The following is a 15,622-nucleotide window of genomic DNA, read 5'->3' as shown; positions in this document are numbered from 1 at the left end:
TTTGTGGCCAGCGTGACCTTAGGAATCAGCCGTTTCGCGGCGGAGCCGTTGACTAGGAACAGCGCTCCTCCACAGTTGCCACCATCCATGGCGCCTACTCGACGAGACAACGACTGCACGTCAGTAGTCAAATCGCGCACTGGTCGCTGTCTATGGCAGCGTTTATCGCTGCATTATCAAGCATATCCCGTAACAGTTGGCCACACACTCAAACGATCTGAAAGAACTAGGCATGCGAGCAGTTTTCTGACAGTGCGGCCAGACGGTGCGGCATTCGTCGGAGGCTGTGCGCCCCGCTGTTCGCATTTCTTTTAATCCCCCCTGTACAGTCATGGTCAAATGAAATGGGAACACGAAAATATGGACGAGAACTTGCAAAATTGAAAAATACTGTTCGCGAAGGGCCAATAATGACATTAAGAAGAACTGCGAGTTGGGCGTGTTGGTGTAGGTTCATGATGGCTGCAGCGCAAACAAAACTCGGGCAAGAAAGGACACAGGACGGATCGTGAAGAAAGAACGAAGAAAGGACGAACAGGACGAAGAAAGGACTCAGGACGTGCCGTCCTGAGTTGCCACACACAGTCGTTCTTCACAAACACAGAACGCGGGCCACAAGAGAGATAATTGAAGCTTTCCGCATCAAGAAAGAAGGAAATTCATGTGTCAGCCAACCAGCTGTCATGTTATCAGACACTGAGTTTGCTTCTTTGGAAAAAGATTGATAGAGTGTGCAGTGTTGTTATACCGGGTTTGTACACGTGTCGTGTGATTATATGCAGCGTTTTGTTAGTTGTTTCTCGCGATCTTGCGTGGTGGTTGAGTGTAATGTACACGACGTGATGACGGTGGCTTGGAGTGTATGTATATATGTACGTGTGTTCACGATTAAACTTTTCAGTGACTAGAGCGCTCTGTCCTGTGTCCTTTCTTGTCCGAGTTTTGTTTGCGCTGAACCCATCATGAGCCAATAATGGCGCGCTATTGGTATGTTTGGAAAGCCATATTTCACAACTTTGTTACCGTAATTATGCGACGCATCAATTTGACTTGCATGAAAAGAAATTGCGCTATTTTTGTGTTTCGGTTCATGTTTTCGTGATCGCGTCTCATTTTTTCATGACTGTGCGTCGTTCTGTGCAACGGCTTCCTCGTGGACAAGGTGTTTCGTCATCCACACTTTTTTCCTTATTGCCTCCATGACTGCGGCCATACGATGTTGTCACTGATCGCTGGGCCAGCCGTTTCCTCGCCCCCCCCCCCCCCTTTCCTCGTCGCTGAATCTGTCCACTCCCCGGTCGATCTCCGGTCAAACGACGAAACAAGTTCACGGTGCTTATACGAACTTGTTGCATAAACACAGATATATAAATGTAAATAAACTTGCCTACTTTCATAAACGTTTTGCCCTTTACATTGTGTATGTTAGTGCGAGTCTACTTGATCTGTACATCACTCGGCTAAAATAATTATGAAGACATGTGAAGGGGTAGGTTCTCACCGGACATTGCCCGCCTTCAGAGTCGGCCTCTCTTGAGCCCTGTCGGAGAAAGAAAGAAAAAGATTTACTTCAATCAAAACTATTTTATATGCCGCCCTACGCGATCCATTACACACTGCATAACGCCTGTGACCCTGCCAGTAATTTCATTGTACTATGTATCTAAATGAAAAGCATATCGTATTTCGTAGACTTGATATCGCTGTAGAAATTGCGCAACTCATCATTTGTGCGAAGTCGCAGGCGATGTTTTTTTTTTTTACATTCATGACCAATGCATTATTCGCGGCCAGCACGTAAGATCGCATTGTAACAATAGGAAACACCGAAAATAAATTTTTCACGTCTGGACTCCCGCGCTGGAGCAGTGGAGTTAACCTGCGACTTACTGGAATAAGAAGTGGTCACCCAGCTCTCATTCATTTTCTTGTCTTTGTTCTTCGGCTCCAATAAAGGCTTTTACAACCACTCTTCCCACGCTACACGGCGAGAGCATCAGAAGAAACTGTAGAAACGTGACGTAACTACGTTTACGATGAGGTCGGATATCTATTTCCTTTCAACGATTGTTCGGTGCCTTTCAATAGTTCCTAATACATGTAGCGAGAGTTATAAGCTTCGCTTTTTTTTTTTTCATGCCTGACCAGCGCTTCCTATTTTCGTTTTCCCAGGCTACCGCCAGGAGGTGGTGTACCCCGGGGGAGGAGGAGGCGGAGGAGAGGGAACGCGTCTCTTTCCCCGAAGTGCGGGATGCCTCATCGGAGCCCCCTGCGTGTGCCCCAACTGAATAGAGGGCGCTGAGCACCACACCACTCCGCATGTTCGACCAGCATGAAGACAACTGGGCATACGAGAGCCTGTACGCCAGCATGTGAGTAGCACGTTGCCTATACACGTACCCGCGCTTGCCTGATCGTACCGCTATAGCAGGTGGTCACGCGTAGCGGTGATTCAGTTTCCGGGAGTCTACGCCTAAGAGAAAATATATAGTTCGGAACGTCTTTCATTACACCCCCCCCCCTTCTTAGAGCTCATCTGCCCCCATTCGAGTAATAAAGTTAGTTATTTCTTATATATATATATATATATATATATATATATATATATATATATATATATATATATATATATATATATATATATATATATATATATATATGAAGGCTGGCCATCCCGTCTAAGAGTTGTTAAACCACTTTATTTCGTTTTTGTAACGAGTGTAGTATTCCAATTTCTATATATTCCTCAGACGCTGTTTTATGAATACACAAACCTGGAATATTAAGATGCACAGAAAGCGAGACTTGTCAATGCACTGGAAGGGAACTTAAAGCCGCACAAGTCTATTTATCCTATACTTTTCAGCTTAATCCCCACTTACCCCCTCTCTCATACGCGTCGTCTCAGCGAAGAGGCTTACAATCTTGAGTAAGAGCGCACACGCAAAGCCTGATTTCGCTGTCTTGATTGTATTCGCTGAATTTCGCTTCGTTCTGAGGGGCCCGTCTAATGGTGCAAAGTGATTAATCTCTTGATGCGTGTATAAACTTGGTTCGTAATAAACCAGTTCTCTGATAAATTGGAAGTACGATGCGTACATTAGACGTCTTTTTATGCGTTCTCAAATCGTTGATAAAATGGGGGCGGAGAAGTACGCGCCTTTCGCTCCATTAGTATCGAGCAACTTCCTTTTTTATTCTTCTACTTCCCCACTTTCCCTCAGAAAGGGTCACACTGCATTCTTAGCAACACAACGAGGAAATGACCGGTTTTCAAGCACGAAAACCTCTTTTTTTTCTGTTTCGTTCTGCCAGATACTTTCATTGGGTCGGAGGCTATACTCTAAAAACACTGGGAGGAAACGAGCCGTGAATGATTGAAAACGTACACCATGTGTACAAGCGGGTGTTTTGTGTATACGCGCTATAAAAGAAAGGAACAGACTGTAGCTCGTGAATATTATTAAGCACCGCGACGCTCCACAGCTTGAATGCCACAGTCGGCCACCATTGTTTAACTTTCGTTCCGGTTCACAAGCGCTCCCCGAAAGATTTATGAGGATGAGCGCTCGAGTTTCCAGCGCTATCTACGGATGCCAGCTGGCAACCCTGGTGAGAGGGAATTGCAAGCGGCGAGTGGGTGACCGAGCCGGCAGTCGGTTTTGAAGCGCTCACCGAGCAAACCAATTACGCGGTTTACCTCATACACCTTCCGTATGGTGGCGTCTCCGTGCCGTTGTATGACGTATACGATTTATGATACTCTCCCTCACGTAAGAAGCAAATATTAGACCAGTACACAGGAAATAGTAATGGTCAGTCGTAGCTATAAAAGGTTGTATTTCAGTCCGTGCACAAACTTACTCACCCTTTAGGGACCTCGAAGATGGGTAAAAAGTAACCATGTTGGGGAAGGGGGGTGGGGAGACACCAATATCTAAGTACCAGTACTCCAACAAACTTTAAAAATGTCAACTCACTAAAAAAACCCGAAGAAAAGTGATTTAGCGGGCGTCTGCGGAAAACAACAAGCCTCTCGTAATTGTGGCTGTCACCGTAAAGTGTATTCACGGTAGAATACGTGTGGTTGAGTGAAACGTGAGTGCGACTCTGTTATTTATTTATTTTTTCGCTTCTTGACTGGCGACGGCCAGTCTTCCGCATGGAAAGACAGGCGAAGATAAACGATTAGTGACGCTTCAGCAAAAGCAGGCGTGAGGAATCAGAGGAAAAGAAGGAAAAAAAGATGATGACAAGGGTGCTTGAGTTTTATAGAGAACACATTTGCACCCAAGTTTCTCACGGGCCAGCGCAAACGGCCTACGCTTTCGCTTTTGATTTAGAGCAGGCGAAACGCGTAAGCGCGAGGAGCGTCCGTGGGCTCTGGACCATATTACTCAATTGCCCTATCTGCCCTGTGCTTCAGAATATCAGGAAAGCTCTTCATGCTCGATTTTAGCGCTTTCCTGAAATGTTTGCATTATTTTACGTGTCGCAACCACCGGTTTTAGACCGCTGTCATAGAGGTTTGAAAACGACTTTTGGCAGTGTTTTCGTGGACTCGCAAGCCTTGAAGGCAGACCACACTACTGCGATCTGAGCGCTGTACATATCAGCTTGGGCCTTGAATCTGGAAATATGTCACCAGCTCGATAAGACTCGGTCGCTCTATTGTAAGCTATTTTGTCTTCTTGTCGTAACATTGGCACTGGGCTGAGGCTGCACCCTTGTCCGGTGTTTTGTTTCATTGCAGTAGGACGGACAATTGGGCTAGTTGGTAGCTGTTCATCTTGAAGGTGGAAGCGCTCACACAACAGGGACCAAAGTACAAATTAGCGCTGTGTCGTCTCTGTTTTTTCTACTTTTGTCCCTCTTGTGTGAGCAGTTGCACCTTCGAGATGAAGTTTTGTTTCATATATATTGCCGCGAACCTTGTCATAGTGGTCTGCAACGAAGCACAGGTAAACAAGTAAAACAGGTAAGCAGGCCACATTATCTTGTGTGTGAGCGAAGCACGCGTTTCTTTCCTCCCGTGTATGTCGCATCGGTAGTCTTTGTCTTTATAGGGAAAGGGTGTTGCTTTGCGGTCACTGTCTTGTCTTAGACTGTTCTGGTTCATCCGAAAATGTTCTCGCTTTAAATCGGTGTTTTCAGTAGCGAGAGTACAACTGGTAAATTTGCAGGAAGTAAACGCCGCGGCATTCGTTTCGGCGACGTTTGTCACTTCACGTCACTTCGCTCACTGTTTCTCGACGTTTGTGTATTGTCTAAGCTTAGCGGCGGCTTGGCCGTCTGTGAATGCGGTTCAGCGCGAGCGAACCACTTGAAAAAGGGAAGGCTTCACAACTGATATGAGAAAACGATATATAATGAGAAGGCAAGATAACCGTTGGTCATTAAAGGGACCCTGCAACACCTGCCATCGACTACGAGTAATGTGTTTTGGGATAAAGTCTATTCTCCGAGAAATCTCCTCCCGCAAGAATTATGAAAATCCGTTCACAATTAACGAAACTACGCGCGATGAGAAATCGCACATAATCGTTCCCTCTCAACTCGACTGCGGAACGCGACGAAAGCTGCGCGCTCTCTCCCGGAGAGGGGGGCGGCTCGCGGCGTTCTCTTTGGCGGCCTTCGATATATCACATGCCGGGTAGTTTTCTCCTGTTCTCCGCAACGCGGATGGGCCTATTTCCGGTCTGGTGCCACAAAAAAGCAGGCATCGGTGCCTGCTCGCAAGAGCGCGCTCGGGCTGGTAGGGCGTTTTTGAAGCAATAAACGTTTGTAGTCGAGTGGTCCCGTTGAAAAGAAAGTATTGAGCTCATCACTCAAACTCCGCGCGCACTCAAAACACAAAAGAAACGGCAAAACTGTGCCTACAGGTTCAGGCATAGAAGAGGTTCGTACACAGCGATGACGACGACGGAAATGGGAGAATCTAGCCGCGAAGTTGACCAGTGACAGCCGATCGGGCAGCCATGGCCTATGTGACGTCCCTTAGGCCATGCATAATGAGGACAACTGAAGAGAGAGTGGTTGGTTTTTCCGCGTCTTTCACATCGATTTGCGCGCTCACCGCTTCACGTGCACGTGTAATATTTGGCTCAGGTATTCCTGGCAGTGTAATCTAAACGTCGCGCAGGTTTACTTGCACTGCTCAAAGAGTGTTGCAGGGTCCCTTTAAGGGTAACATAGTGCATCCCTAGAGAAGGCGAGCGTGGCTATAGGGGCAGCAGAAAGTTAGATGCGCCGTTGAGTTCAAGAAGTTTGAAGGCGATAAATTGGTCGCAGTTAGCACAAGACTGGGATAATTGGAGATCCATGGCATAGGCCTTTGCCCTGCAGTGGGCATTGACAGGCTGCTCCTGCTGCTTCTGCTGCTGCTGATTATGATAATTATTATGATGACAATATTAAAATTAAAACGCTGCGCTGACTGAGCCTACAGGAACGAAGACTAGCGAAACACAGGATGCACCTACACTGAAGCGCTGCTTTGCCGGCGCACAGTCCCTCAGTCTCGCCATTGATGGCGCGCCGGCTGGGCTGTCTGCGCATGCGCTAAAAGGATGAATTCGATCTTCTACTAGAGATGGCTGGACGGCAGGCTGCGAAATCACAATAAAGGAGGGGACTTTCATGCATAGTGTTTGCTTTCCCTCGTACGACTAGGTTACAGCAGTCATTGAAATCGGCCAATAAAAATGAAACTCACTTTATTCTGGGAATCTGTTCGCTGCACAGCCATCGACCGCCGAATGGGGATCACAAACCTTGGCCTTTTTTGCGTTTTATGAAGCTGCATTTTGGCAGCGGGATCCTCGATCTTCTCTACGTCTCTGGCGAGAGCTCATTACATGGGCCGGCGAGGGCATGCTCTGCGCGCGAGCACGCGTCGTGCAGCTGTTATCAACATGCGATGGATCCCCTTGCAGCGACCTGGGGAAGTGCGCATACATACAGTGACATTGAAAGGGCTTTCGTGCAGCAGTTAGTGGAAAGGACTAAAGCGTCAGACGGCGGCCGTCCAACTGTCTGTTGTTCGTTGCAGTGCAGGCAAGGCTGAAACACGGGGAAAAAGACGAAACAGGTCTGTAAACACATGTGAAAATTTTATGCTGCCGTAATTCGCCAAGTACAGTTGTCAACATGGCCAAGTATGTCTGGCTGTATCACCGTGGCGGTGCTTCGTGCGTTATGTCTGAGCTCATTTTTTCCCCTCTGACGACGATTTCACTATCTTCAAAAGTTTCGAAACGCCTGCAAATCAACGAATGCTGCCGCTCAAGGTACACCAGGTTAAGCTTTCCGTCCTTCGCCAGCAGCATCAGACCACAGCCGTCGCATCAAATAATTGTAATTGTGATTGGAGGGGAAGAAAACGGTATACTAAAACGTTGAGACTTCCTTGTGATGCTATTGAGAACGTCTTTATGGCTGTTCTTCAAGAAAGAGTGATAACAAACTTTTTGACTGATAACAAACTTTTTGATAACAAACTTTTTAACAAACTTTGATAGCAAACTCTCAGAGTTTGCCACTGTTCCTAGTTAACCGGCCAGACAATCGTTTAGGTAAGGGCGTTTTGATTCGCTTTTTCTGGCTTATTTTTAGTTCGACATGTTTACCTAAGCGCATTGCAATGGAGTAGGCTTCATGCCCCCCAGTCATCTTTCAAATTTCCCCTTCTTTGTCATTTATGCCGTCACGCAACGTACACCTTTCGTGCGGACCTCCTGGCCCAGAACTCGCAACACAGAGAAGAGCTTTTCCGCCGGTTTTAGCGACAAACAAGTCTGGTGTCAGGTCCAGTGATTTTAACGGGCTACATGCGTGTATTGGGGCGTAGCTTTTTGTCGCCTTCAATAGCTTGTTATTGTGTACAGCAGTCATTGAAATCGGCCACGAAGAATGAAACTCACTTTATTCTGAGAATTTGTTCGCCGCACAGGCATCGACCGCCGAATGGAGATCTCAAAACCTTAAATACCCCCTCTCCCCTCCTCCATTTCATTTCCCCACGCAGACCAAGGTTTCATCCATCTCCTAAATAAGGTTTGTTGTGTTATTTTACTAAAGTTCCGACCCAGGCATTGTGCGGGATATTCAGAAGTTAGGAATGGCAAGAGCGCTGACAACAGGATGGTGAGGAGCAAAATCTAAGAATGGAACAAACAAAAAGACTAAATACTTAGTAACCAAACTTGCAATCAGTAGACGACAGTGTGCAGGAGTTTGGAATAACGATTCTTAAGAAATTCGCGGTGAGGATACTTAGGACGAGAACCGACGAGGATAATAACGTCGTAGGCGTTCGGAATTACAACCTAAGATAACCATAGAAGAAGCACTAGAGCTGTACGAAAACGAAAACCTGGATAAGGAAGAGGTAGAATATCTCAGAAAACACAGGCGGTAATTCGGCGGATTACGATGGAGCCATAAACGATGGAGCAAATAGAATTGGCGGAGCTGACAAAATTGAATAGTAGATGCGAAAACAATGACACTCGTGCCTGCAACGTGGCAAGAATTGAAGAGACGTAAACCAAGGACGGAAGATTAAGAGATGCAAAGAAGAAACTGGCTGTTGGCACAGACAGAACGCCTGCACTGAGATACAGAATTGGGAACGTAACGAACAACTTTAACGAGATAACAAAAGCATCGGAAATGTTCTACGCACGTTTATACTCTAGCAGTGTTCCACGATCAAAACAGAAGGGAACGGGTGAGCTTGGGTTGCGAGGTTTCAGCAGGAACAAACGGAAACTTGGAAAAGGCGCCTGAGTTAATGGGGAGAGGCAAATCCGTTGGTAACGCCGAAACAATCGTGGATGTGCGGAAGGACGAGGGTGATGTACAAGAATAGGTAACAAAATTATTCTCAAACTCCTTCTGGACACTGAAGGCACCAAACGACTGCCAAAATGACAGCGTAATTGACATTCGCGGGACAGGCGATGTCAAAGAGCTTAAGAATTACAGACCTAGCAGTATACTCTCTGTTGTATACATGTCTGTTACCGGAAAAAGGGACACCCAAGATTTAAAACAACCGAATAAACATGCTGGATTTGGGAAAAGCTGCCGAGCAATAGACCCCATTCATGCATTCATGCCGTCCATCGCATCTGGTAATGGGGAGATCCGCGGAGTTTAACAAAACCCTTTTAGCGGCGCTGATAGATTTCGAAACGCCTTTGATTCAGTAGAAACCCCTGCACCGATGAAAGCGTTGAATGAACTGGAAGTATAGATGAGAAAACACGCGGTTGTTAGAGGGCCGCGTACAGCGAATGCACAGGCACGATAACCTTTGATAATAAGCTGCACAAATCCCCTGCGAATGATGGCGTCAGACAAGAGGGCATCATCTCATAGAAATTATCCGCAGCGTGTCGAGAGGGAGGATTCAAAGGCTTGATTGGGAGGATTCGGCGACCCGAGTAAATGGGTAATATATGAGCTGTTTCAGATTTGGGGACGATATCTTCGTGTTCAGTGAATCGGGAGATGGCTTACATAGTACGCTTCAAGAACTGTACTCAGGAATCCCATTCGTAGGGTTAGAGATGAATGTGGATAAGTCGACAGACATGCAAGTAACCGGCTCGTATGCCTAGATAATGAAATACTAGAGCAGATGAATATCTGTAACTACCTTGCACAAGTTGTCAGTGCCGAGAAGACAATAGGGAATAGAGTTACTAATGAATCGGGAAGGGGAGAAGTTGCGGCAAAAGAAAGGGCAAGCTGGTTGGCTGGAATTCATGGCGGGAAATTTCGCGCTCACTACTTGGGGACATTGCAAAAAGGGGCGCGAAGACCATCGCTGCCAAGGAGTAGGAGGAATAAACATTTATTCAACTGTACGAGTTCCCGTTGTGGGAGGCCTCCTTAGTGCAGGAAGCCTTGGTGCTTGGCTTCCCGGCGGGCCCTGTCCACCAATCGTTGCTGGTCTTAAGGGCGTGAGCTGGTCAGCTGGTCCTCCAAGGTTGGGTTTGGTAGGAGGGTTAATGATGGTGATTGTTGACACTCCCAGACCATATGGAGAAAGAAAATTTTTAATTCAAGTGTAAATGCACGTCCAGATGGCCACCGTCTTTCCAGGGCGATGTCCAGGAGTCTATCGGCTGTGGCTATCGCCCGCTCAATGTGCCGTCGTTAGTCTCGTGGGTCCGAGCTGGACAGGGTGGCCTCCCAGCAGGGAGAAGGAGGGCAGGGGGTGGGAGGTGGGGGGGGGGGTGACTTGGGGTGGCATTCTCGTAACTGTCCCTTTTGAAAACATCCCTTTTGCGTCTCTGTCATCGTGACGTACTTCCGGTTAAGCAGTGGGCTTTGGTAGCAGGTTTGCCGGACTTGCGTTACGTCACTTCCTGTTGTTTGCTTTTAGCCAATCAGGGCTCACCAAAAGGGACACTTCTGAAAGGGACGCAAAAGGGACAAAACTCGAGAATACCGCCCCTGGTGAGTCGGGGCATTCACTCACGAAGTGGAAAAGGGTCGGTACAGGGCTCCTTCATGTCGGTAAGCAGCCATGGGCTATTTGGTGTGGAAGAATACTCGATACTCCCCCACCCCAGGTGTCCGGCACTGCTGTCAGTGGTGCTGACCTCCTTCCTCAGCGTTCTATGTCTCCCAACTGTGGTCAGTGCAAGTGTCGCAAACGTAAAGTCAAGGGAAGGCTCGCCTGTTTGTGCCGGGGCACCCCTGACCTGTACCTGCACCCCATGGACCTCTCCGTTGCCGCGCTTCCTCTGCGGAAGCCGGCCAAGGTCTCTCAGCGCGCACGCAAACACGGCATTTGTTTCCCGGGCCTGTGTTCGCGCATCGTTGCCCTATACTCGCTCGAGCCTCGCTTCTCACTCGTGCGTGCACGTCCCACCCAATTAAGCGTCAACAAGCGGCTCCCCTCTAGCAGCTCGCACAGCACGCGCCCGTGGCGCGTTTTCCGTCGGGGCGTCGCGTGGCACCAGGGCCTAATGCTCGAACAAGCGCCGCTAATTATGCCGCGGGAAGCGAGCATTCGTCCGATTTGCGTCGCCCTTCGATACGCGCGCTGATGAAATCAAAACCGGTGCGCGCTCATTGCACACTGCGAGGTGCGAAGCGCGCTCGTCCACCGCCCGCGCGTGGCTGCCGTCAGCAGCGAGGGCCGGTAGCACGTGCAGCGATGGACAACACAGAAATAGGAGCTAGGACGCACAAATGGCGCCATTTCTTTCGGTGGAAGTCAGATTGACACATCGCTTAATTACAGTAACAAAGTTTGTAAATTCTTTCACCCGCCGCGGTGGAACAGTGGCTAAGGCGTTGTGCTGCTAAGCCCAAGGACATGGTTTCGATTTTTGGCCGCGGTGGCCGCTTTTCTGATGCAGGCTAAAAGCGAAAATGCCCGTGTGTTCGAGATTTCGGCGCAGGTTAAAGATCCCTAGGTGGTCAAAATTCATCCGGAGAGAGAGAGAGAGAGAGAGAGAGAGAGAGAGAGAGAGAGAGAGAGAGAGAGAGAGAGAGAGAGAGAGAGAGAGAGAGAGAGAGAGAGAGAGAGAATAACCTTATTTCTGACGAGGCTCAGTCCGTGTCCCTCAGGTGAGGGAGGCGCGCCAGGTAATCCTGAGCCCTAGTGGCGGTCAGGAGCTGTAGCTCGGGCGAGGACCTCCCGGTCATCCGGAGTCCTCCACTACGGCGCGCCCTATCACCTGTGCAGCGTCGGCACGTTAAACTTCAATCGATCAAATGTGTCTTTCTAAATTTACCACTAGCGGGCCGTTATTTGATCCCCACTATCCATGTTTTTCGATTTTGCGTGTTCTGGGTCACGTTTTCGCGTTCACATTTCATTTTTTCATGACTGTGCGTGACAGTGTGTGTACAGTCGCCCAAGGTGTTGACAACAACAAAGAAGCGGAGGCTAGCCTATGCGCAGAGCGGCAGCTTACGATAGCCACCGGCGCCTCTTCGGCGGCTCATAATCGGCTGATTATCTGCACTCTGCTGCCTCAGCGAATGCGCACAGCCTTGCTGACAAACCGGGGCGCTGTAGTAAGCTGCCGCTCTGTACTACACGTGCTAACATCTCGTTTTTTGTTCTTATCAGCACTTTTGACGACTGTACCTGAGTTGGCCTTTATGCTTGCGCCAAACAGTGCCTTTGAGTATTTCAATCTCGCCTGGCTACCACCTTGTAAACCGGGCGTTGGACGTCGCTGGTGGTATAAATAATCTAAACAGATTGCAATGATAAGGATGGCGGAAGTAAACGGGACAAGATTAGAACGGCTATGATAAGGACGCAAGACAACGTGTCGAAGAGATGGACAAGGTACGAACAGCGATATTCCGATCCGATATGGGTCCACTCGTCCACAGCCAAGTGCACATGCTTCTTTCCCTAAGCACGAACAGTTTTGAGGACCTTAACTTGTAGTTCCCAGCGTCCTTCTCTCAACGTGTGATTTACCCCTTAGGCAGGTAATGACCGCGTCTTTTGTTCCCGCATTTGGCTTTCTGTTTAGAGTTTTCAGAGAGAGCAGAGCAGTTCACCAGGGCGTCCTTCAGTTAAGGTCAACCGGGAAATTGAGGTGGCCGCAGAAAACCCAGAGTTTTAAATGCGAATGCCAAGTGAACTTTCTTGTATATATGCAAAAACCGACTCGTTGTTCCCCGTTATAAAAAAATGGCCGCCACTTTTAAGTAGTATAAAAACACATTTCAGTTCGCATTGGAGTAGAATTAACCCAGGTCTCCAGAGTATGATCCCGGTGCATTACCATGTCGCCAACGTTTCGAGGGCGGGAACAAAAAGTGGCCTATAATGCGCGCGGCGCCGGGTGAACGTGAGGGCACGTGAGTAGAACCGGTACGCGCCAGCCACAGGGAACTCGGATTCTGGGCACGCTGTGGCGTGTAGTGCCGCTGGTCTCTGCATGTGCAATTCGCCCCAAAAGAGGACGAACGAAAGCGAAGAAAGAGACGCAACTCGATGTCGCAGTAAAGAGGTTTTAGATAAGTTTCGCTAGCAGAAGCGCATAAACAGACCTAAGTGTCCCTGGAAGTCTTTCAACGTAAAATTTTTTGCGAGCAACAACATGCGTGACGTCACTAGCTGCGCTGAAACTGGAGTTCGGAGAATAGCGGGCAGGACTGGCTGTGTTACACAGGCACCAGCACCCAGATGCGCAAGCAGCGATTATTATTTCTTTTTTTTCCCTACACAAGCCCGAGCTTGTGTAGACGCTGTGCGAGCGTCGTGGGAGATGCCAGCGGTGATTTTGTTTGGCCGTGCAGTCGTCGGGGATTACAGCCATGAATGAGGCATTGTGTGCCGCGGGGGGCAAATGACGACGGGAGCACCGCTACTGCGGGCTTTACGCAAGTATACAGTTAACGCGGCTATCAAAAACGGCCGTTGTAGAGGCGGCCGTTGTACTCGACGTGTAATTCCGAGGAACCAACTGTTTGCGCTACGCGCGTCCTATTGTCCTCTGCGTGTTGTTCTGCTTCTCGACGCGTTTTCTTTTGTTCTAACTGCAACTCAGCATTTATGAGGCACGCTTTCGCGGAGAATACCGTGTCGAGCCCGCGAAATAATTCAGGCATTCGCGCTCGTTTTGAACTGCCCGCCGAAACAAGAGGGTTTCGTATACATGTTGCAACACTCTCACGCCATAATGCATGTCCGCCTGCAGCGCCATTGTGTGGTAGCGGCGTTAAGCGGTTGCCACTGAAGAAAATATGCCCGTGGGACGGGCTTACAGAAGCGCAGACTGCGTGTGAATGATCTCAGGGGGACAGCCGCGTCGATTAAATGCGACCACTCGGGCGCAGTGGATGTTGTAACAGGTAACAACAACAACAACGACAACAACAGTTATACTTTTGTTGATGAGCCGTTTACAATACTGGGCTACAAACAAAGGAGGGGCGGTAAAACACACGGATCTCGGCGTGTGACATAGATGGAGGAAGGAGTCTCACCCTGGTATTTTGAATTCCTTCTCTACTCGAGCTTCCAGTTGAGGAGATCCTTGAAAGCAATTTTCGCACGTAAAAGCATTGCGGTATTCTCTGCTCAGCCGGGTCAAGCCTTATACGTGGAGTCAAGGGCAGACTCATCAAACGTCCATAAGGGTTATGTCTGAGACCTGTTTGTAACAAATCGGAGGGGGGGGGGGGGGGTTAAAGCTGTTCCACTCAACCTGAAAGCTGTCGGAAGGGCAGAGCAGCGATTCGCCATATTGGGCTGTAGCGCCGTTATCCGCTCACTGCTACCACCCAATGCAATTCAAATTTCGTGCCTTCGCAGTGCTCGCGCGCCCCCTGCCTGAAACTGCGCCAGCGGTAGTTCTGTTCTTTCTGTGCTTGCTTTTCCTCCCGCACGTGCCGACGTTGCACTGCCACTTTTTTTCGCTTGCTATCGTAAAAACCAACCCAACGAGCGTTCCCAACTAAATGAACGCGGGCGCTGGCGGTTAATTACGTGTTTTTTGCCTCAATGATACTTACCGTTTTCTTTGCGCTAAACAACGGGGAGATATATGACAAGCGCCAGCGGTTCACGAGTTTCGAACGCTTATGACTATATATAAACCTCTTAGCTTTCGAAGCCTCTGGGTTAGACCGCGACGACAGAACGCCGTGGACCTCCACTTGGGTCCAGCGAGCGAGCTATTACGACAAGGCGGGGCCCTAAAGTGCTCTTCGCTTAAAAACGACCACAGATGTGATGCTTCTCTGCTGTTCCTGAGGCAAGCGCTGCGATCGAACTAAAATGACTCGTGAGAGCACTGAGTTGGCTCCCGCGTTAGCTGACAGAACGGGAAGACCATATGAAGTCTCGGCCTATACGCACTATGACCGCGGATCAATTGGCCAGATTGGAAATGCACCCTCTAGAAAAAATATCATGACAGAAAATCGCCTTGCTCGTCCATCTTTGAGGCATTTTCTTTCCACCGTTTATTACTTTTTCAACGTGCGCACCACCGTGCAAATGGCGTGTGGATACCGTAATTGAGATAGCTAATGGTTTAACACTGATTTGTTCACTCCGGATTAACAGCCTTCAACGTTTTGTCCTTGTTCTCTGCGCGCTGTAAAACGATCTCGCAGCGCTGTGGACATTTCATTCTGACTTACGCTCCCTTCCCGTGCAGGCAAGAAGCTAAGCGCAAAGAACAATAAATGGCGCTGAAAAGCTCAATTTTTATTCTCCTGCACCGCTGACAGGCTACACGTCGGCAGCAGCAGCCATGGCCCGCGGCGCAGTCGTCTCTTACAAGTACACGCGCGGGTAACTTTCAGCAGTGACTGCTATTTATACAATACTGTCGCCATGTTTTCTTCTGCATATTATCCTTTTTTTCTTTTCCTTTTTTGACTTGATACTGCGCGTGCAGCCAGGGGCGGGCGCTGCACGAAATGGACTCCGAGTGCGCATCAGGTGACTTCGACCGCTGTATACAAACCCGTTGCCTCAAGCGTTGGGAGTGGATGCATGCGGTTTTCGGCAAATTGAAAAATCTGGCCACTCAGTAATACGGCTCAGGATCATATTCAAACGGTTCGAAAGAGCGTGGCAAAAGGAAGCAAAGGCGTCCAGTGTTTGCATGTTATGGGA

The 15,622-nt window shown here is 48.7% G+C and overlaps 1 protein-coding gene across 16 annotated transcripts in view; it reads left to right on the top strand.

Annotated features, from left to right (window-relative positions):
- Positions 1-15,622, top strand: part of Tai (basic helix-loop-helix family member taiman) — a 592,092-nt gene that overhangs the window by 332,855 nt on the left and 243,615 nt on the right. For all 16 annotated transcript variants that reach the window (XM_077704527.1, XM_077704537.1, XM_077704523.1 and 13 more), the window contains exon 2: positions 2,173-2,372. In XM_077704527.1, the coding sequence (XP_077560653.1) occupies positions 2,320-2,372 (53 nt within the window). In that variant the 5' untranslated portion in view covers positions 2,173-2,319. The remainder of the gene's footprint in view (positions 1-2,172; positions 2,373-15,622) is intronic.

This window comes from Haemaphysalis longicornis, unplaced genomic scaffold (assembly GCF_048455015.1).
Source record: "Haemaphysalis longicornis isolate Haplotype H1 unplaced genomic scaffold, Haemaphysalis longicornis Haplotype H1 scaffold_3, whole genome shotgun sequence".
NCBI lineage: Eukaryota > Metazoa > Arthropoda > Arachnida > Ixodida > Ixodidae > Haemaphysalis > Haemaphysalis longicornis.
Note: the sequence above shows the minus strand (reverse complement) of the source record. Positions and strands in the feature narration are given on the sequence as shown.